The following is a 22,648-nucleotide window of genomic DNA, read 5'->3' as shown; positions in this document are numbered from 1 at the left end:
TGTGTCCCACAGGTAAAATTGTAAAATCTTATCTTCTCTAAGGGGTCCCACTAAAGTAAATAAATGAATTAATAAACACATATACACACACACAAAAGCAATGGAGCGCTAATTACACAAGAGGCACTCATCCTTGCTTTATTCACGCAGTAACATCCGACATTGGGAACTATGTGGGCATAGATACAAAATAAGGAAGATGGCATCATAAACAGTTGAGTTCATCAGGGCAGTGGTGGCAGCTCAGCCAGTGTGTGGTTTCCCTGGGACCTATTGAGTCGAGGAAGTACTCTCCTCCCTCCACCACTTCATGGCCAAGATGTTTTACAACACTTGGCCTGTACTTTAAAGGTCACAGTGATTAAAAACATGGGTAAGACATTCAGGGCTGAGTGACTGCTCCTGGGGCCACTTAGGAGTCTGGCAACAAGAGCGTGAGGAACAGCGAGTGTGTGCAAGACAGATCACAGACACGTGAAGGGATCTTTCTCCCTGTGCTGGAGAAATAACCGTTCGGCCAAATGCTTAGAAGGCAGAACTGGAGGCACCAAAAACACCACACAGGCAGCATCACCTCGGTTTCTCATGGTCACACCGAAAAGCTACTGTTAATATACAAAATAGAAAAACATTTGTAGTGGGCCTTTTTCAAACCCAGAACACAAGTTAGGGAGGAAAAAGAAAAGCTTTCCCTAGGGTCATAGGTCAGACTCAAGTTCTCTGTACAGTACATGCCACGCTGCTTCCTCACCAATAGATTCCCAACTAGGGTTTTTTCTCCATGTGCCAGTTATCATACTTAAAGGCTAGGTTTCTAAGATCTTCTTAGTGGTCAATAAGAAAGGGAATTCTGAGGGGGAGGGTACCTTGCACCTTGTATTCCTTCATATGGTAACGGCAGGAGGATTTGGCAGTCAGGCGGTAGCAATAATCCTCACATAATGAAAAGAATTCAAATCTATGAAATCGTCCCCTGACACTGAAAACAGGCTGTCCTCCCAGATCTCATGCTCCAGCCACCCTCTCTCGTGTGAAGCTTTATCTCCAGAGAAGTTGAGAAGAAAAATGGCTGCCCAGCTGAAGCACCTACCAATCTCCAGTTTCACAGGATGAGACTATAGAGCCCTCACTGGAGCCCAGGCATAAACTGTTTTTGCTAAATTCATTTTAAGCACAGTTTTTATAGAAAACTGAAGGACAAACCAAGTTGAAAGAATCACTGTTATAATAACTTTAATTTATCTTGCATTTTACATAAGTCTATGAACGATTTTAAAAAAGCACCGCCTTACCCCATCATGTTTTTCTGACAGTTGTTAAAGTAGGCAATGAGTAGGTCAACAGCTTGAGCATCGGCATCTTGCAAAGATTTCAGACCAACCAGCCACAAGCCAAAAAACTTGGCAGCTTTTCTATCTTGTATTTAATACAATGATATATCCACTTTGATGGTAAACCTGTCCAGCCAAATCTCCACAACACACTTTGAAAATCAGTGGTGGTTAGCCAATTAGTTAGCTTTGGCACGGAGCTGTGCTCGCTTGCCTGTGACAGCCTGAAAGCCGGTCTTGATGCTGGCAACAGAGCATCGAGAATGACAAGTTTCGCACTGTAAGAAATAGAGTCGGGTGTCCTTTTGCAGGATTGTGTCCGGTGATCGGCACGTGTGACAGGTAACGTATTCCTCTGCAGAAAAAGCAACATACAGAATTACCTGTTGACTGCAGTGATTGACTGCAGTGAGCCAGAAGTTTCTTCTCTCAAACATATTCTACACAGAACAACGTAAGCCCAAATGGTACCCAGACCAAGGAAAACTTTAGCTTAACTTAGATATTCTAGGGGTAAAGACACAAGGTGTTTGCTGTGATACTTCAGGTACTAAGTCATGGGCTGAAAGACTCCAAATGTCCAAGGAGGTAGGGGTGCTTGCCAGATGCCACTCCTGGATCTGTCTACAGGAGAGCCACTCAGAACTTACTAGGTTACCTAGGTGGGAACAGACCTGCCAACTTTAAGTCATTAGGAAGATGATAAAGACAGGCCAGGCCTGAATGCAAACAGATTTCTCTGACTCGGCCTTCAGCCTACAACCAACCAGCAGCCTTGGTCTGCTGCGCCTTAAGAAATCCAAACCCTTCTCCCTGCTACACAGCTGCCAAGAAGTCACCTTGCTGTCCCACCTTCCCATCATTATCATTCTCCCTCATCCCCAAAATACTGCAGCCTGATGAGAACATTTCAGAGCGAGATGATGGAATTATGCACTTACTGATATATCTTCTCAAAACATTTTCTATCTGTTTCTGTTGGAATCTTCCTTTAATTACAAGTTGATTATTACCATCTATAGAACCACTATGAGAGAAAGCAAAAATATTTCCATTATTGTTTCCTGTAAGGAACCAAAGGACCTTTATACACTTGATGAATTTAAAATATATTCAGTGGCATAAGTTCTAGAGCAGTCCGATACCACCTGGTTTCTCAAAATTTATTTTTAAGTAGTTGGTGCCTGATGACCTACCCATATTTCCTAACATTAAATCCAATTTCAACCAACCAAGTCTCTAGTAACCTTTAAGTCTAAAACAAATTGATTCTGTCTGTGATGGCTTATTCATCCAACAAAGAAAAACACTTTTACTGAATGTATACCATGTACTAGATAGTGAGGGGGTGTATAAATATAAAAATAGGGAGTTGTATCTCTAAAAATTTTAAGCACTAAATGTTTTGATTCAGTCACATAGTTGATATTATTCTAAGATGGGTGGTGGTAATGGTTGTTCAACTATGTCAACATATTAAAAACCATTTGTACATTGAATGTATGAACTGTATAAAGTTACCAATAAAGAAGTACAGTTGAACTCACAGGCCACATATTGTCAATGGTGCTTTCTGAAAAGGTGCTGACGAGCACTTTTGGTAAAGCTCTGGGCTAGACATTTGTTAAAAATTACAAATCACAAAGTGAAACAAAATTCAGCCAGGTAGCATTAAATTTACATTTGTTTTATATCTCATTATAAAACTGCCTTTTGTAAGAACCTCTCCTGTGATTCTCCTTTAACTATAAGGTTTATTATCCTCCACAGATTGTAACCCTTAATCTCAGGCTACGGTGATCCCAGTGCTCGATGTAAGAGTTTTTTTCCATTCACTGTTCAAAAGAAATGGAATTTTCTCAACAACGCCATAATATTTAGCCCATTGACCATAAGTTCACTGGTCACAACTTGTTTTAATACCCCACCTCTACAAAAACTAAAATTATTCTGAGTAAGAAAACCACTGATAGCTTTTACTGCATTAGTTTATGTAAGTTACAAATAAAGTAACAAATTTACATTTAAAACACAATTCTACAACAGAGCCTACCTATCCACCACTAGTTAAAGTAAGCCACTCCTTAACCCCAGAGCAAGTGTAGCCAATTGCATCAAACGGTTTTAAGAAGAGTTTTGAGTAGGAAGAGAGCAGAACACCTTAGTTATCTCTGTAAGCCTTTTAAGAGTTCAAGCTCCAGAGACAGAGCTGAGTTTGCCATCTTGGCTGTGATATTAACTAGCTATGTGACCAACTACAACTTCAATGAAACGGTTTCCAAACCTGTAAGACGGTACTAATTTCTGTTTACAGTTCATAAGACTGTTACAAAGACTGAGACAGTACTCAAAAAAGTGCTTGGCACAGTGCCTCTCACACAGCAGGTACTCAGCATGTGTGAGTTGCTATTATCATACTGCTCTTAAGTCTACATCACTTATCTTTAGTATTTATGGTCACACTCATTGGGATGGCCTCCCAGGGATTCTGGTCTCCCTGAATGGGGAGGGACTGGCTTGGTGCTTTCAACAGGTGAGCCCTGAAGACAGGGAAATAACTAAGGCTCTGTTTCAGTGTTTCTCCTGTGCCACTCATCAACTTCTAAAGCTCTATTTCTTCATATTAACAATTTAGAAAATAAATTCTGATTTAAGAAAATCGTTTCCTCCAAAAATATTTGCTCCATAAAAAGACCCAAGAATTCCAGTTAATGACAGGAATACCAGCAGGCCTGTACAGATGAGCCACTGAAAACTCTGTTCTCTATTCCTCAGCAGCCAAGCTCTCAGAAATCATTTCCCTCACTGGCCTAAAATTTCCTCTGATTATCAGGTGAATGTTCTAAGGGTGTTATGTATCCTTTTCAAGTTAGGAGAAGTTCCTCTGAAACATCCAGTACTACCATATATATAACTGTATATAAATGTGAATATAGTTTCTTACCTTGTACCCAATTCAGCCAATAAAAATGCAAGGAGATGTTTGGGCTGACGATGTAATCTAAAAACAAAATGGAATATATAAACCTTATCTCATTGGAAATGGAACCAAATGTCTAAAACACCATCCTGTTCACTGTTTTAATCTGATTACCTAACTATTCAGTGAATTTTAGTGACCAGTTCATCAAACCCTGAAATAAAGATATATAGGATACCATTTATTTATATTTAAAAGCCCATATAACAACATGTTATTTATAAATACAGATATATGAAAAAATATATCTGGAAACATGGACAGGAAAGTAAACACCAACTTTAGAGGTTAACATCTTTTTCTGAGAAGGAAAATGAAGGGATCATAAAGAGATACAAAGATGTCTGTAATTTTAACTCTACAGCCCTCTTTAAAGAAAAAGATCTGAAGCAAATGTGTCAAAATATACCAACCCCAGGCAATGGACACTTCGGTGTTTGTTATGGTAATCTCTATATATTTCCTATTTGAAATTTTTCATTAAAAGAAAGCAAGGGGGGGACAATATATTGGGAAGTATTTCATGGTAGCACAACAGTAGAAAAATTGGTAACAGTTTAAATATTCACCAACTGGGGAGCAGTTAAATAAGTTAATGATACATCCATTCTATCTATGTAACAACAACAACAAAAGTACACATAGGAAAAAGTACAGAGCAATGCCAGTCAATATTTTAACTTTTAATTCTATTCACTTGGCATTGTTTGAACTTGTTCCAAACCAGGTACTACTATTACAATTTTAAAGTTATTTTTTCCCAAAGTGTAGTGAGGGTTGGTGAAAATACAACAAAACAGGTAAGCTCCTACATTGCTAGTGGGAGTATAAATTGGTACAAGCTTATTAGAAAGCAATTTGTCAATGTTTGCCATAAAAAATATCCATTCTTTTTAACTCAGCAATTCCATTTTGGGAACTTTTGCCCTAAGGCTATATTCTGAGCTATTGTCAAGATACATGTATCAGAATGTTTCCTGAAGCTTTGCTGATCATGGAAACACGGAAGCAACTGTATCCACCTAAGAGCTGTTAGAGTATGTTGTGTAGCTACTAAAAACATTTATGAAGACAGTTTAATGACATGGGTAAATGTTTTGTGATATACTAAGAGAAAAAAAGATTAAAAACCAGTATGACACCAATTTATTTAAAAATAACTACATGCACAAAACTAGCTAAACATAAAAGTATTAAACTATGATCTCTTAATGGTGAACTTACAGATGATTTTTCATTTTCTTGCATGTCTATGTTTTCTAGTTTTCTAAAATAAAAATATACTGTTGTCATCAGCAAAAAAAGTCTAAAATCTTTTAAGTAATGTGTATAATGAAAACCAGTGATTATCTCCGGGTAGTAGAATTTTTAGAGATTATTCTCTTTTCTGTCCATCATTGTTTTGCCTTTTATCTGCAATAAGCATGTATCATTTATGAAACTGAATAACAAACAGTAAATGGATAAGATTGGTTGCCCTAAGAAGCCTCTCAGAAATCTAAAATCTCACTGATCGTGTCTTGGCAACGGCCATCCAAGAAAGAAGCACATCAAATTCAGCTGCTTTCCCAGAGCTCATTCTTGCACATGTTTGTAAGGCCTACCCCAGCCTGATGAGCCTTTCCACCTCCCTGGGCTCCCCAGGTTCCTGTCTGAGGACTACATTCAGCCTCCTCCCTTTTCATTCTATAGTTAGGATCCACTCTCATGGGTCTCTCACCTCTGGATGCCTAATAAACAAGCTCTGAGACCTATGAATTGAAATATCTATGGATAGGACAGACTTGAACGGTGACCTCCCTCAAACCAACCCCGACATTCTTTCTACCTGCAACAAAGTGCACAATAAAGACATTTAACATATACTCCTCTGAGAATCTGGTATTTGGGGTGGAGACTCTCCATTAACCAACTTACAGTTTACAGATATCTGTAAAGTTGACAAAAGAGGTTTTCTTTGTTCCTACTCGGACAACCTGTGGAGGTTTCATGACAAATTTCCTTTTCTCTCCAGCAACCATATCTGGATTCTTTTCCCTCATGATGTTGAATACTCGATTCAATAGCTATAGAGAAACAATTGGTATTCATGTACATGCTTATTAATAGGAATATAAAGTTCCCACTTGAGTCACTGTTTTACTTCAAAACAAACATCACTTTTTACTAAACACACACATGTATCACTACATGAGAGCAAGACTCATCCCTTATGGATGCTGAGCAACAACCTGTTCACAGTTAAATGAACGAATGAGACCCTACTAATTCTGCGGCTTCTATGGGAGAGAGTATGATATATAGAAAAGATTCAGGAAAGCTGCAACAAGTGAATTCCAGACTTACTCTGGCCCCAAAATTAGTCACCCCTTCCTTTACTCTTCCCCCAAGTCCAAGGGGCTCCATGTCCTCAGAAGTTCATGGATTCAGTTGGAACAGTGAATACAATAATGACTGCCAAACTCTGGGTAGCTGCCCCATATGAGGGCATCAGGCAACACTGTGCACTGATTGTGTGACCTCTCTAGGTCTGTTTCACTGTCTGTTCTTCAACGGCCCTTCCAATTCAGTATAAATATCTTGCTCTTCGTAACATCTTAGCCCTTTTTCTTAACAGAATTTGTCTTACCTCCTCATATGTGTAGTCTCTTTCTGAGCCTGCCCAAGCAGGGCCTGTCTGGTTACTGAAGGAGATACCATCATCTTTTTTGCTGTCTTCATCTTCTAAAGCTATAGATAACAAAGACTGTAAGAATGAGGGGTAGGCAGTAACAAAGTGAGGGGGGACAGATCTAGAGAAATGAAAGCTTCAAAGACATTTGTCTTCCCTCCCACAGAAAGCATAAAAGCATCAAGGATTAGAAACAACCTGTCATTTCTTAAAGACAGGGATGTTACAACTTTCATTAACAGACCACTCCAATTAGAATTTGTGATAACAGACATACCAAATTATTTCCTGATATAACAAACACAAGAGAAAATAATGCACTAGGATAACGAGAGGAAAAAAGTCCAGCTGTTCTGAAGCACTTAAGAAACATCCACATCCATAAAAACCCATCTGCTGACTATACTCAAGTTCTCTAAAGACTTTAGTACTTGGAATTAATAAAACAGCACTTTTAACAAAAAATAGTAATTTTTAAACTATTTAAAATCCAGTTACAGTGATTTTCCCAATAGTCTTAATCAGCATGTCTTCATTGTAATCACAACTACCAAATTCTTCCCCCATGAAATCTTTAACAGTCATTATCAAGTTAGATACTCTTCCCTTTTAGCTTCCAGGCAGAAGGAACAGGAAATAATAAAAAAGGACCAAGACACTAGGTTAAAGTCTTGAGTAGAACAGAAATGAGCTGCTGAGCCCCAATATTACCTTCATCTTTCTCTAGTATTTCATCCTCATCTGGGAACTTAACATTCTTCTTTTTCTTCTTTTTATTGCCAAGCATAATGTCAAGGTCATCCTCTGGTTCAGCTGTTTCTTGGATATCACTTTCAATCTTAAGATCCTGAGAAATTAAGTAAGAGTCTCAACATTTTGATACTAAGACTATTTTTTTAAATGATACGGGGCTGGCATCATTCTGGAGGAAAAAATAAAATATTCACAACTGAAGTGATAGATAAGAAATGTCTTGGGGCGCCTGGGTGGCTCAATTGGTTAAGCGTCCAACTTCAGCTCAGGTCATGATCTCACAGTCCGTGAGTTCGAGCCCCGCATTGGGCTCTGTGCTGACAGCTCAGAGCCTGCAGCCTGCTTCAGATTCTGTGTCTCCCTCTCTCTCTGCCTCTCCCCTGCTCATGCTCTGTCTCTGTCTCAAACATAAATAAAAACATTAAAAAAAATAATAATAAAAAGAAGTGTCCCTCACAGGTGGGCCAAACTGGCTCAGAGAGTCTTTGTCATTTAAACTAGAAATTGTCTAAGACACTTTTTTAAAAGTTGGCTCCATGCCCAACGTGGGCCTTGAATTCACAACGCCGAGTTGAAGAGTCACATGTTTTTCTGACTGAGCCAGCCAGGCACCCCTCTTTAAGACACTTTTGTGGGACCTTTTCCTTTCTTTTATCCATCAGCCTGGAGATCTTACAATTATTGCCCATATTTCCAAACCAGGCCACTGTCATAAACACCTGAGAATCTTTAAAAGACTCCTAATCTTCTGATTAACAATCTTTAGCAGGAAAAGGAGTATTCAGGAGTATTTTAAGGAAGTTTCTAAGTATTTTGATGCAATCACTGGGAGGGTTTTTTTTTTTTCCTCCTAACACCAAATACATATTGTTTTCTACAGTAATTCTCCAACTCTGACATTAACTAGGTGGCCTATGATTCAATTCAATTCTGACACTATACGGGCTCAATGATAAGACTCCATAGGTTTAATGGCTCAGTCCAAGACTGTCCTTACTTCAGAGGCCAATGCAAGGATAGGGTCCCCATGTTTTACCCACATAGTCTGACAAGACTACAAATTTACAACACCCCTCCACCCCATTTAATAATTTGCTATGATGACTCACAGAATCCAGAAAAGCACTTCACATAACCATTACCAGTTTATTATAAAGGATATAATTCAGTAACAGCCAAATGGAAAAGTGCACAGAGCAAGAAAAGTAGGGAGGGAGACAGGTGCAGAACCTTCCCTGGTTATATCATTCTCCCAACAGCCCATGTGTCCATTAACCCTGATGCTCTCCAACCCCCACTGTTGAAGGGTTTTTATGGAAGTTTTATTATGTAGGCAGGATTAATTAAATCATTGTCCACCGGTGACTGACTCATCTCCAGCCCCTTTTCCTGGAGGAGTAGCTGTGTGTGTGAAATTTCCAATTCTCTAATCATGGCTTGATCTTTCTGACAACCAGCCCCCATCCTGAAGCTATCCATGAACTCCTGGCCACTAGTCATCTCAAAAGACACTTTTGTCACTGCAGAGATGACAAGGGTTTTAGGAGCTATGTACCAAGAACTGGGAACAAAGACCAAATATTTATTTTTATTATACCACAGTCAGCCTGGCACCAAACTGTAAAGAGGTCTTTGGGCATCATTTCAATAGATGACATCATGAAAGAGGGAAAAGGCAGAACCCAGAGAATGGAAGGAGACAAGGTAAAACTTATCCGAAGATTGGCTGCTATAGTTATGGAGGTAAATACGGCACTAGAAATGAGACATATACACCCCAGAAAGGGCCAGTCTCAGTCTCCAGCCTTCTAATCTCCTCTGTCCTTTCACCAGCTTGTCCTGCTTCCTACCCTGAAGTATGCTGTCAATATTACCTATCATCATCTATTTTTGTGTGCCTGCATCCTGAATTACTGACATTAGCTACTATAGTTTCATAAATCTTCACAGAAAAGCTGCAAGAACTGGAAATGAATGAAGCTCAGCCTTGAGATTCCAAATCCAGCTGTGTAGTTTGCTGGGTTTTTTTCCCCAGCTGTGTAGTTTCAATGCCACATTTGGCCATCAAAGACCAAATCAGCCCATGTGTATTAGCTGGATAACACATAAACAAGAAAGCAGATATTAACTTAGTCTCTGAGATGACAGTCAGTAAATGAGAAACTTGGATATGCTGACATAAGTTAGCACACAATAGTCAATTTCTAGTCTTATACTATTATTTATTTCATCCCAGTAAGATCTACTTCCAAACTGAGGCTAAGACCCAGTGAAACACAGAAAATGGCAGTGTTTTTCAGTATTTTTCTAAAGTCATGTGATGGTCTAAAAATTCAGAAGAGTAACCCAATATCTTAAAAACACTTTAGTGTTTGACGGCCTGATGAGGATACTTTTAAACAAGCTCTTATGTTTAGGACTTGTCAATAGCAGAGAAAATTGTATTCAAGCACTTAGTAAGAATAGAGCTCATAATCAATTCTTCAGGACAAAAGCTACTAGAGGAAATGCCTCCAAAAAAATCTTGTTAACCAAGACCTTCTGTAGCACATCTCTGATATGTCACCTTGATACCCAGGATATTTAAACCTCATTTATTCAGTATAATCTGAACATTTCTTTCTCAATTTCCTTACAATAGTAGGAAGAGAAGAGAATCCTCAGACAGGGAGAGAATAGATGAATCCAGGTAAAATCATCTTGTTCTAAAGGACTCTAAATTATCCCTGAACTAAAATAATCTCTGAAAATAGGAAAAATATCTTGTTCATTTCAGTACTCTAGCAATTAGCCTGACTCCCTGTAATTACCAATGCATATTTGCTGAATTAACCAAGTTATCAATATTATGGCACTATTTCTAAAACTGAATGAATTACTGTATACATTTCTTTGTTACATGTGGGATACACCTTATTTACTTCAGTTCAAACAAACCAAAGAAAAATTGGGGTAGAAGGCATAAAATAGGACACTTAGTACATGTGCATGTGTTCTCAGGCTTGCTCCTTCTCACTTGTATATACATAAAATTGCTACTATCCTGGAATTTTTTTAAATAGATGTGTGGACTCTGCTCAAGATTCCTGGACAGTCTAAAATAGTAGCTCCAGGGGTGCCTCTTAATTTTGGTTCAGGTCATGATCTCAGAGTTGTGAAACTGAGCCCCACATTGGGCTCCATGTTGGGCATGGAGCCTGTTTAAGATTTTCTCTCTCTTTGCCCTCTCTCTCGAAGGAAGGAAGGAAGGAAGGAAGGAAGGAAGGAAGGAAGGAAGGAAGGAAAGAAGGAATAAAATAGTAGCTCTAAGTGAAGGAATAACAGACTTTCATCTCCTTCCTGATCCACCCTCTTATTTACCCCCCTACTCATTTACCTATCCCTGTTCAAAAGAGTTTTGAAGTATTTACATTGGAAACTGATCCAGTAACAAGACAATTATAGGTCCTCATGTCCCTACAAGATCAGAGAACCCCATAAAACCAGGCTCAGTGCTCCTGTTCTCCTATAGGCCATATGATCATCAGCCACCAACCATCACAAGCTGGGGTTCATTTTTTGCTGCTCAGAGGCACACACATAAGTTTGTGTATCTTCAACATGCTACCAAAAGTTTAACAGAAGAAACCATAGGAATATATACTCCATAGGATTTCTCTTACAGAAATATCTCTTCCTTAGCCAATTTCAGTGTGGTTAATGACAAGGGGCTTGTAACCATCTTAATGGCACACAATACAATGTGTAAAACCTAAATTTATATTCCTTTAAACCATAATCCCTTTAAGACACCTAGTCAGACCAAATCCCAAGAAAATGACCTCAACAGTGATTCAAGTACTTAATAACAAAAGCAAAGCTGGTGAGAGACAAGACAAAGGGAGGGAAACATCAGTCATTAGCAACCTTTCGAGAGGTCAAATTTTACCTTCAATAAGAAAGCAATACTACCTTTACACCTTCTTCAGCTTCATCAATATCAAATATCTTTTTTGTTTTTTTCTTCTTTTTCTTCTGATTAAAGAAGTTCAAGTCATCTAAATCATCAGAAGCATCTAAAAAGACAGACAATTGAGATTAAAAATTATTAATAACTAGCAGAAGGCATAGCATCAGAGTTAAACCAACATTTTAGCTATTAATTAGTCATCAGAATAGAGATCAAGTATTAATTAGTACAGTGGTCTCTCTACAACCACAAAGATTATGATTCTGAAAAACACAATGGCAGGTCAAGTCAAAGCTCTGTAGGAAAAACCCGGTTAGGGGACCATGTTGGGAACATTTATTTAGTAATCTAACCATATTGTGCCTCATTGTTCCCAAGGCAAAGTCAGGGTTCTAACACAATTTTCAAAGCTCTCTAGTTTTCTCTCTCCATTTCTGTCTACCCTCTCATCTCCCTTACTTTAATCCTTGGTTCCAGCCCAACTAATTATTTCCACTTCTTAGTAAACTTTATCCATTATTAGTGAGCAAATAATGGGTTTATTCAATCAGTTTTCCATTTGCCCTGCCCTCTCGTACACTAGGAATATTTTAGGATCCCTCTACTACAAAGTTTTTCATGAAGCTATTTATGAATTTGTTTTGTCTTATTATGAGAATGATTTACTTTTCAAGTTTGTTTTAAACATGTACAAGATGCTTACTTAGCACATAGTAGATGCTCAATAAATGTCAGTTGTCCCCATCACTAGCAGTGTCTTATGTTCAGCAGACGTAAATTTTATTTACAGAATCATTTATTTCTAGTAGTCAAATGGTGTCTATGTCAGTGTGCAAGAGGGAATAACTAGTGCTGATATCTAAATCCAAACATTTTAGGTTGTAATTTTAATCTCTTCTATACATTTTCAGACTTGCTAAGACACAAAACTATCAGGCCCTAAATCTTTTTGCCTACACTCAAATACAACCACAATTAAAATTGGAGAAGAGACTTGACAGGTTAGACTGGAAAAACCAGGCCTGGAATGATGAGGTTTTGTCATTTCTACAAGTTGTGGATTCAGTAGCAATTTCTCTGGAACAAGTTTATCAGAAATCTGGCAAGATCCAGTGTACATGGCCTGTTGATAGCCTCAACTTCACTGGAACAACCTTATCAGGCTGAGAGGTCACTGTATGTTAAAAAAAAAAAAAAAAAAAAGAAACACTGATGGAAGAGAACCAGGTCTCAGAAGACAACAGTGACTCTTTCATATCTACCACTTACCTTTTTTCCTACTGTCCTCTTCATCGGCTTCTACATCTCTGTCCTCAGTGGGCTCTGGTTCTACTTCTTTTGTTTCTGAGGGCTGGGTTTCTTCTGTCTGGGCATCCCCTTCCTCATCTAACATAAAAGGCTTCTTCTTCTTCTTTTTCTTCTTGCTCATAGTAGGATCAAAAATCATCTGTTTAAAAGACAATAAAGAAAAAGGAACTAAATGATTGTTTTTTTAATGATACATTCCAAACATGTTGTATTTTCTTTTTTTTAAACTTTTAAAAATGTTTATTTATTTTTGAGAGAGAGAGAGAGAGAGAGAGAGAGAGAGAGAGAGAGAGAGAGACTGAGAGCGGGGGAGGGGCAAAGAGAGGGAGAGACAGAATCTGCAGAATCTGAAGCAGGCTCCAGGCTCCGAGCTGTCAGCACAGAGCCCGACATGGGGCTCGAACTCATGAGCTGTGAGATCATGACCTGAGCCGAAGTCGGACATTTAACTGACTGAGCCACCCAGGAGCCCCGGAACATGCTGTATTCTTAAAGGGTATATGCTTAGAAGTAAAACAGTATATGGTGCATTTAAGTACCAAAAAGGATTTTACACACACAAAGTCCATCCAACCTTCCTTGTATTATTAAATAGGGGTGGAGGTGGGATTCTGAAACATGTGCACCTGCCTTTAAATACGTAAACTGTCACAAGATACAGTAACTTCACTTTTAAAATTCATGAGCAAATTTGGAGACTATAAATGCATCATGGAACTTAGGGAAGGGACCGTAGAAATAACCTATTCTATGCCCCCCATTTTTTGGAGAAGAAAACCAATGCCTAGGCAGGTTATATATGTTTTATTTAAGGCTGTAACCTGGGGTTGCTATACCAGACTTGACCTGATTTTAAAAAAAACTGTTTTCCCCTCCAAGTTCAGATAAACCTTTATAAAAATCCATCAGCAGCCTTTCCTATAGCTAATCTCTATCTGAGTAAGAAAAACTTCCATACAACCTTTTACTTTGCTTTTTGTTTCTAGAACATTCAAAGTTTTCTTAGGTCATTTTAAATCTAATGTCTACTAGAGAATAAGTGAAAAACTAATTTATAACTTGTTTTAGATGATTTGTGTACACTGATCACTTGGGGAAAAATACAGATCATTATTTTAGACACAACAGTTTAAGAACATATAGGGGAGATGCCTGGTAGAGTGGAAAGAGGTCTTTGAAGTCAAGTAGAATTGGATTCAAATCCCAAATAATTTTTCTCTAAGTCCCTTACCAATCTTTGTCCAAATTCTACCATGCTTAAATTTAGCATTTTGCCCAATGAGCTTCTGGAACAGTTTAGTGAAGTATTTAAAAGCACAAGTTTGGGGGGTGCCTGAGTGGCTCAGTCAGTTGCACGTCTGACTCTTGATTTCGGACTCAGGTCCTGATCTCACTGTTCATGGGTTAGAGCCCCGCTCCATGCTGACAGTGTGGAGCCTGCTTTCTCTGTCCCTCCCCCACCTCTCTAAACAAATGCACAGGTCTGGAGTCCAACTGATTGAATTAAAATCCTGACTCTCACTGGTACTTGTGTTACTCCAGGTAAGTTCTTGACCTCTCCATGCTTCAGATGTAAAATGGAAATCAGTAGCAGAAGCAAAACCGAACCTCACAAATTTACATAAATATGTTCATATATATTTAAACACTTGGCACAGTGCCTGACACAAAAGTACTCAATAAATGTTAGCAATTATTAGAATTTATACAACGTTTCATGGTTCACAAAGCATGGTATCTCTTGATTCCTATCACTCAAATTTCATCAATTCAGGGTGATCAAATTTCTAAGACATCATAAAACTCAAAATCCCAAAAACTGATTCTAATGTACCCAAGTACATTAGGGAAATTGAGCTACACTGAAATCAAACTAAGGTCTGTAATAAGGTAGGGTAGTTACTGTCTTCACCCAATAGAGAAGGATCTTCAAGACATTCTGGAAATTGATACAGCCTTCTTTCAAAGACTTCCTCTTTTACTTTCACAAAAGATTTAATTGTATAGCAAATGAATAATTCTGAAATGCAGTCAGTCTGAAGGACATTACTTATTAAACTTTGAAAAAAAAAAAAAAAAGAAAGAAGACAGAACAGGAGGAAGTTCCCCACTGCTGATCCATTAGGCCTTGAGTCACCCTACATGGAGTGTTGCAATCTATTCCAGGGAGGTTATCTAGTTTATCCTCATTACTGAAATATGGAGGTTTGGCAAAAGGACAGCAATCTAGGCACTAAAAATTTGGATGTCTGGCAGGGCTTACAATTTACTGCATTTTTTTTCAAGTATCAAGTTCTCTGGAATATTTTTTTTTTTTTTCCAACGTTTATTTATTTTTGGGACAGAGAGAGACAGAGCATGAACGGGGGAGGGGCAGAGAGAGAGGGAGACACAGAATCGGAAACAGGCTCCAGGCTCTGAGCCATCAGCCCAGAGCCTGACGCGGGGCTCGAACTCACGGACCGCGAGATCGTGACCTGGCTGAAGTCGGACGCTTAACCGACTGCGCCACCCAGGCGCCCCAAGTTCTCTGGAATATTAATTAGCCTTTATTATCCAACAAAATAGACCAAAGATTTGAGGGATTCTCAAATCAGTGCAGCCTTACAGTTTTCTTATCCTATGAAAAACATTTGTACTTAAGTCTACAGGGAAACAGTTTGGTTGTAGCCTTGTAAAGAGTAATAAACATACAGGAAATTATACACTGAAATAATTACCATCTCTCTCAATTACTGTCTCTGGATGTTTAAGACACATACTCATTGCCTCATTATACTCCCACCACCTAGCAAAGTCGATTTTAAAAATAAGGAAACTAGGGATCCCAAAGTAGTGCCCAGAGAAGGACTACCCCAAAATATAAGGCCAGGTCAGCCCTGAAGTGAAAAATTGTTTTTTTTTTTTTTTTTTTCTTTTTTAAGATTTTCATGTCTGACTTACAAATTATTACATTCAAAATGTTTTATGAGACTAGTTTGGCTTCGAGCAGCAAATAGTTGCTGACAGTGCACTTATGGAAAACCACAGAATCTCTTGAGTTTTTTGTTTTTTTTTTTAAGCCCACAACAAAGCTTTCAAAAAGTTTCCTACTTGCAACTTCCTGGGTTGGGCTGGAGGTAAGGAAAAGGGATACCAGCAAAAATTTACGCTGATAATAGCCTAAAATGCTTCATGAAAGTGGTAACCTACTCTCATCCAACAGAATTTACCCAAGATGCTAACTTTATGACCACATCACACCCAGGAGACAAATATTAGTTACAAAAGAACCTAGAGAAGCAAGGTGAGAACAAAAGCTAAGCACTGTCATGTCTGGGTGACAGGATCCTGGAAAATTTTCATTTTTTGTATTCTTCTGTTTTGTAAACTTTGTACAACACACATCCATTTTTAATCAGAAACTTTTTTTTTTTTTAGTTTAAAGCTTCTTTTGTAAAAACATCCTACCATGTTGTGTGAAAACCCAATGGTTCTGATACTTTGTCAATGGGGCCTACTAATAAGCAGTAATCTTTGCTACTGACAGCACTTTTTTAAAAAAAGGTCTGAAAAACAATGAATGCCTGAAGATTAGGGAATTTTTCCTTACTAGGTAGCACCCCATAATTCTAGAACACTGCTTTACCAGGGTAAAGGTTATATATCAGTGAGTTTCTGGCCTAATTACCAGGCTTAGAAAGAAACGTGTGCAGTTTGTTTTATGTCAATTATACATCAATAAAGTGTTTAAAGAAAAAGAAATGTGAAGAAAAGAGGAAAAAAAATTTTAATAGTAGGTTCTTTAACCCTCTATCCTAGCCCAGGAATTCTACTCTTGGGGAGTCCCTGGCAGTTATAAATCATTTCTATGTACAAATTTTAACCTGATCCTCACAAGTCTGTAAAGTAGTCCAAAGTTAAGGGCTGGTCTAAGAGTATTTATCTAGTCGACAGTACTAGAGGAATCAGATCCTGCACATACCTCCAGAGTGGAAGCCAAAGGCTGAGAGGTTCTAGTCCCACTAACTTGCTGTGTGATCTTGGGCAAGTTAACCTCCCTACGCCCTTGTTTCCTGCCTATAAAATGTAGTTGGACTGGCAGACCTGTGAAGTTGCTAAGCTGCTTAATACTTTATTGGCTTCCAAAGCCTTCTGTAGGAATGCTGGTTCTGCCATTTCTGCTTGATAAAATCCTGTTCACCCTTCAATAATGTATTCACATTCCACTTCCTTCAAAACCCAACCCCACTGTTAAAGCTGAATCCTCTAGCTCCCCAACTCGCTATGTTGAAATGGCCCTATTTCTTCTACCTCCTGTGACAACTAGTAGATCTACCTCCCTTACAACACTTGTGAGTACTTTACCATAAAACCCATACACAGAATAGTACCACACAGTACTACACAGGCACTCTGTTAAAGGTTATGAGAAGCTTAGAATATGGGTAGAAAAAAAGCAGGACGCTGCTACTCTCAGAACTTTTGAAATAAAGTAGTCAGAGCATGACCTCCAAGCAAGAACCACCTACTTCATTTAGACTCTCAGTTTCTCTCCTAACAGACCAAGAGCCTGTTAGTTACCTCGATGGAGGTAATATTGCATAGATCTGGAATTCTACTACTGGTTCCACCAGTTACTATTTAATCATGGACACCATACAACTCTCTAAGCCTCTGTTCTCTCATCTCTAAAATGGGCATAACAATGATACAATCTTACAAGGTTTTTGGGGAAAATCAAATGTGAGATTGGAGTCCCCTCCAGAATAAAATCAAAATTCCTTATTTTGGTCTTCAAATCCTTCTGTGAATTAGCCACCACTATATTTCAAGGGGATCAACCTTAAACAAATTGCAGAATATTCTTTCTGTGATTACATGTACTTGCCTTCTCAACCACTCCTTTACCCTGTGATCAGGCCTTTCTACTTGTGGAAATTCTCAGCATCGTTCAGGGTCTACCTAAAACACCAACGCTCGAGGAAGCCTCGATTTTTTCCTCTAACTCCTCTCCAAGGCGCTAGAGGCCAAGCACCCCAATATTTATAAAGTGAATTATAAATTCAAGAGCATTGCTTTTGGCGGGGAGACCTGGCCGGTAAGCCGTAGCTTTCCCCCGCAGTGTTGATCAATACCTACTGACAGTACTTAAAATCAAATTTCATCATAAGCCGTTTGATTTTAAATGAACTGGAACCAACCTGGCTAAAAAGGATTTGAGAAAATTTGCTGAGGTACAAGCATGACGGGAGAAAACGATCCAGTCAGCTTTGCAGCCGGATTTTCCCGCTCACGTCTCAGAGCTCTCCGTTCAGGAAGGCTCAGGGACTCCCGCCCTAAAACTTCCCGAGGTCAGTCACTTACTGAGGCTGAAGGATCTTTTCCTCTCGTCCTATCTCCCTCACCCCTCGGTCTTTTTAAGAAATAATGCTCATTATGAGCATGAGGGCGGACACCGGCCAGGACAACCCAGCCTGCAAAGTTTTCAACGAGGGCGCTCCGTCGGAGCTGAGGAAGGCTCCTCTCAGCACGCCTGGCGCCCAGCGAGGAGAGTTGGTGCCCCAGTGTCAAACCGAAAGGAATGCAGGGGTCGCCAGCCTCAATCTCGTTCTTTCGGGGCATTACCCAGGCATTCAAGCCCCCTTCTGGGACGGCGACTCAACGAGCTCTCAATTCTGGAAACGCCGGCCAACGAAAGGACGCAGGCCTCGGCGCCGCCGCCCTGAGGAGAGCCGGACGCGGCCAGGCCCGAGGCTCCGAAGTCCTCACTGGCTCTACCGCTCCCGGCCGCCTAGGCCCGGCTGCTCCACATGGCGGCGGCCGGCTACTAGGCCGCAGGCCCGGTCTCCCACACTGGGGTGGGTTGGGCTCCCCGCCTCAGTCCTTAGCCCTAGAGCCAGGCTCGGGCCCTCACCTCATCCCCGGACATGGCGGCAGCTCGACTGGGCTCGGCACAGACGGGAAGTCGGACGGGTCAGCCCCAGGCCCCAGCAGCAGCGTCGCTCCTGCCGACACTTCTCCCACCACCGCACTAGGCTCTTGCATCAGCGAAAGGGAACGACACCCCGCCCTCTCCTCCCAAGCGTTGGAAATACGCCTGCGCAGAACCTGCCAAAGCGCAGGCGCGCGGCGGGGCCAACCTGGAGCGCTCCGTCTGGCGCGAGTTACCAGGCGACGGCGTGGCGCCAGGCAAGCCGGGACTTGTAGTCCGCCTGGAAGAGGCGGGCACTTGAGGCACGGCAGTCCCGCGATCCGTGCGCTTTTGCTACGTCTGAGGAACCTTGCCGGGAGATTGGTTCTTGTAGGTGGCTGCTCTTACCTTAGTCTTTCGCAGCGCAGAGGTTTCTGCGATGTTCTGCACGGCTTGTCAAGTGAATTCGGGGCCATTTATACTAGGTTAGGGTAGGAGGTGAGAGCTCAATAATATGAGCCCGTTAGGGTTTTAGTTGCCTTGCTACTACCTCCACTATGCGCCCTCGAGGTGTTCTAACGTTTGAGGGACTCATTGGTGCTAGAAGCGCGCACCTCACTTAGGAGCTTTTAGTAGGGGCGCCTGGGTGGCTCACTCGGTAAAGCGTGGGACTTGGGTCCGTGGGCCTTGGGTCCGGTCACGAAGTCGTGGTTAGCGGGTTCCAGCCCCACATGGAGGCTCTGTGCTGACAGTTAAGAGCCTGGAGCCCCCTTGGGATTGTGTGTCTCCCTCTCTCCCTGCCCCTCCCCTGCTCGCGCGCTGTCTCTCTCTCTCTCTCTCTCTCTCTCTCTCTCTCTCTCTCTCTCTTTCTCAAAAATGAATAGACATTTTTTAAAAAAAAATTTAAGAGGTTTTACTTAGTGGGATTTCTTTTAAGTTTATTTATTTTGAGAGAGAGAGGAGAACATGAGCAGGGATGGGGCAGAGGGGCATAGAGAGAATCCCAACCAGACTTCGTGCTGATAACGTGGGTCCCACCGTGGGGCTCCGAACCCACGAACTGTGAGATCATGACCTGAGCTGAAACCAAGAGTGGAGACTTAACCGACTGAGAGGCGTCCCTGCTTAAGGAGAAATTTAACCTAACAACAGGCTAGATTTCAACTTGGGAGGTCCAAAACCAAAAGTCTCTCCTCATGTAGTCTTGAGAGAAGATGTCCCCTAAAAGAAACAGCCTGCTAGCAGTCTGTCAGGAATCCTGAAAACACTTGTTTATGAAATCCCTGCTTGAACGCTGTGGGTGCATCATGCAATTCCCCTTGAGGCATAATAATAGCAAAAAAACCCAAAAAACCCCACAAAAAAACTGTTTATTTATTTATTTATTTTGAGTGAGGGAAAGAATGAGCAGGGGAGGGGCCAAGGGGAGAGAGAGAAAGAAAAGAGAGTTCCAGGCATGCTCCCAATGTGGAGCCTGACCAGGCGCTTGAGCCCACCAACTGTGAGTTTGTGACCTGAGCCAAAATCAAAAGTCAGAGGCTCAACCGACTGAGCCACCCAGGTGCCCTAAAAGTGGTTACCTTGTAAGGAGCTCTCACCATTGTCAGTGCCCTCCAGCCAAAGACCACTGAGAACACAGCTATCGTTGAACAAAATTGGGCTTATTGTCTCCTTGAGAGGAGGGAGACACACCAGGAAGGATGGGGACACTCAGGAAGAAGGTCCCGGAAAAAAAAATTTTATATATGGGCTTGTGTTAGGTAACTTCAAGGAGTGTTTCAAGGAAGCAGGCCCTCTGTCTAGATTGGTTACTGTTTTGAGGTGGTGGTACTTCTATGATGGGGTATTTTAATAATTCTTATTTAAAAAGGGAGAAGAGCCAAGAGAAGCTAAAACTATGATTGGTTATGAAGCAGTCCCCTCCTGTTAGCCAAGACAGGGAGATTTGTTTTTTGTGTGCATATGTGATTGGGACAACGTTCTTTGTTTGTTTGTTTGTTTGTTTGTTTGTATTTAGACATGATTTATGGAGTGGTTTTGTTTTTGTTTTAATTCATCCTGACCAGAGTGGCTTTGTCCAGTTTTGGTGGTCTATAAAATTGTTTATGTTCAACGGGGCAGCACATCCCAGTTTATGGTACCAGCCTAATTCCCACTATCAGGGGTTGCTTTTCTCCTTTTCACTGTGCTTCATATCACTTAATACATGTGTTCTACTTTAGGCCTCAAAACAACCATGTGAGACAATCCATAGACATTTAGTACTCTGCATTGGATGCTAGTCCCTAATCTAAGCTTGGCAGGTAAAATTAGGTCACTGCCTCTAAGGAGTTTACAGCTTATGAGAACACTTTATTAGCCCCTTTTTTTGAATGAGGAAACTGTGCTTTCATGGCACTGATTAGTCCAAAATCACAGCCAGCAAAAGAGGGAACCTGGGGATCCAAGTCCAGACAATCTGATGTCAGCAGCTGCCCCTTTACCATCCTGAGAATCGGCATCCCTATGGAGGCTGCAGTAGCTGAAGATGACTGAGGAGGCACTGCAGCCTCCTTAGGGCCAGATAATTCTTTGTTGTTGGGAGTTCTGTGCATAATAGGATGTTTACCAGCATCCCTGGCCTCCATCGTGTCAGTGGCACCCTGCCCCTAGTTGTGACAACCAAAAATGTCTCCAGACATTACCAAATCACCTGTGGTTGAGAGCCACTGGTGTCTACCATTTATTTCCTCCTGGGTCTTTGAGAGGTAACAAACATTTGGGGCATGAAAATCCCCAAACCATTTTGAATGGGGAGATCTTGAAAAGAGAGAGAAACAGTGTGCCTTAGGTTTTGGAAAGCCTATTCAACTAGAGAAATGAAGACTGAGACAAAGCATAGACAAAGGAAGTGGGGAAAAAACGGAGAAGTGATCAAAGTGGAGAGGAGCTCTTAGGAAATCACCCTTCAGTTATTCAGTTCACACTAACAAAGACACAAAAAGTCTTAATGAGGCCTCATAGGACCTCTGATCCATGTTTGGGAAATGCTAGTATGCTTAGCAAATAGTCTTGACCACTTTTCTGAAAAGATTTCTTTTCCATTACAGCGTGGTCCCAAATCTGACCTCCCTGAGCTGGCAACTTGCAAGAGACTCTTCAGAGATTTCAGGTATCCCCCAAGGTAATAGCTTGTTTTTCAGGAAAGCCAAGATTCCCTGGGGAGCTGACAAAAATCACAAAGTAATGGCAGCTAAGCTTTTCCAGGTTTTCGAAGAGATAGATCCTACTTAGAGTAAGCCAATAAGAGTATCAACACAAATAATCACTTGTGTCTTCCTAACCTCTTTCATCTAAGAATCTCTGCAAAATATATAGACATTTATTAATTTTCTTCTCATTACATTGAGGGAAATCGTTGTGATTTTTCTGTTTTATAGATACAGAAGCCAAGTTATGGAGTCCACAATGAATAGTGAGAAATCCAGAAATAGACTATTGGTATATTCACTCTGGGCCATTCTTGATGCTCAGTACCACTCCAGATCTCCAGCTACTCAATATAAAGGTAATGATAATCCTTCAAGTATATACAAAATTTTATGTTTTCATAGGCTTTAAAATAATCCATAGTGTTGGGGCACCTGGGTGGCTCAGTTGGTTAAGCATCAGACTCTTAATTTTGGCTGTCATGGTTCATGGCTTCGAGCTCCGCTTTGGGCTCCACACTGGCAATGCAGAACCTGCTTGACATTCTCTCTCTCTCTCTCTCTCTCTCTCTCTC

At 40.6% G+C, this 22,648-nt stretch overlaps 2 protein-coding genes across 5 annotated transcripts in view; one reads left to right on the top strand and one right to left on the bottom strand.

Annotated features, from left to right (window-relative positions):
* Window positions 1–1,639, top strand: part of RALY (RALY heterogeneous nuclear ribonucleoprotein) — a 94,451-nt gene extending 92,812 nt beyond the window's left edge. For all 4 annotated transcript variants that reach the window (XR_004343360.1, XR_004343358.1, XR_004343361.1 and 1 more), the window contains one exon: window positions 1,003–1,639. The gene's annotated coding sequence lies outside the window, so the exon portion shown is untranslated. The remainder of the gene's footprint in view (window positions 1–1,002) is intronic.
* EIF2S2 (eukaryotic translation initiation factor 2 subunit beta) lies at window positions 113–19,036 on the bottom strand. Its single transcript, XM_030309767.2, has 9 exons — window positions 18,889–19,036; window positions 12,954–13,131; window positions 11,687–11,790; window positions 7,694–7,829; window positions 6,941–7,041; window positions 6,229–6,377; window positions 4,276–4,332; window positions 2,273–2,358; window positions 113–1,686 (listed from the first exon to the last, which is right to left on the bottom strand). The coding sequence occupies exons 1-9, from the start codon at window positions 18,901–18,903 to the stop codon at window positions 1,511–1,513; spliced, it is 1,002 nt and encodes a 333-aa protein (XP_030165627.1). The 5' UTR covers window positions 18,904–19,036; the 3' UTR covers window positions 113–1,510.
* Between the last annotated feature and the right edge of the window lie 3,612 nt (window positions 19,037–22,648).

This window comes from Lynx canadensis, chromosome A3 (genome assembly GCF_007474595.2).
Source record: "Lynx canadensis isolate LIC74 chromosome A3, mLynCan4.pri.v2, whole genome shotgun sequence".
NCBI lineage: Eukaryota > Metazoa > Chordata > Mammalia > Carnivora > Felidae > Lynx > Lynx canadensis.
This window is presented reverse-complemented; position numbering and strand designations above follow the sequence as displayed.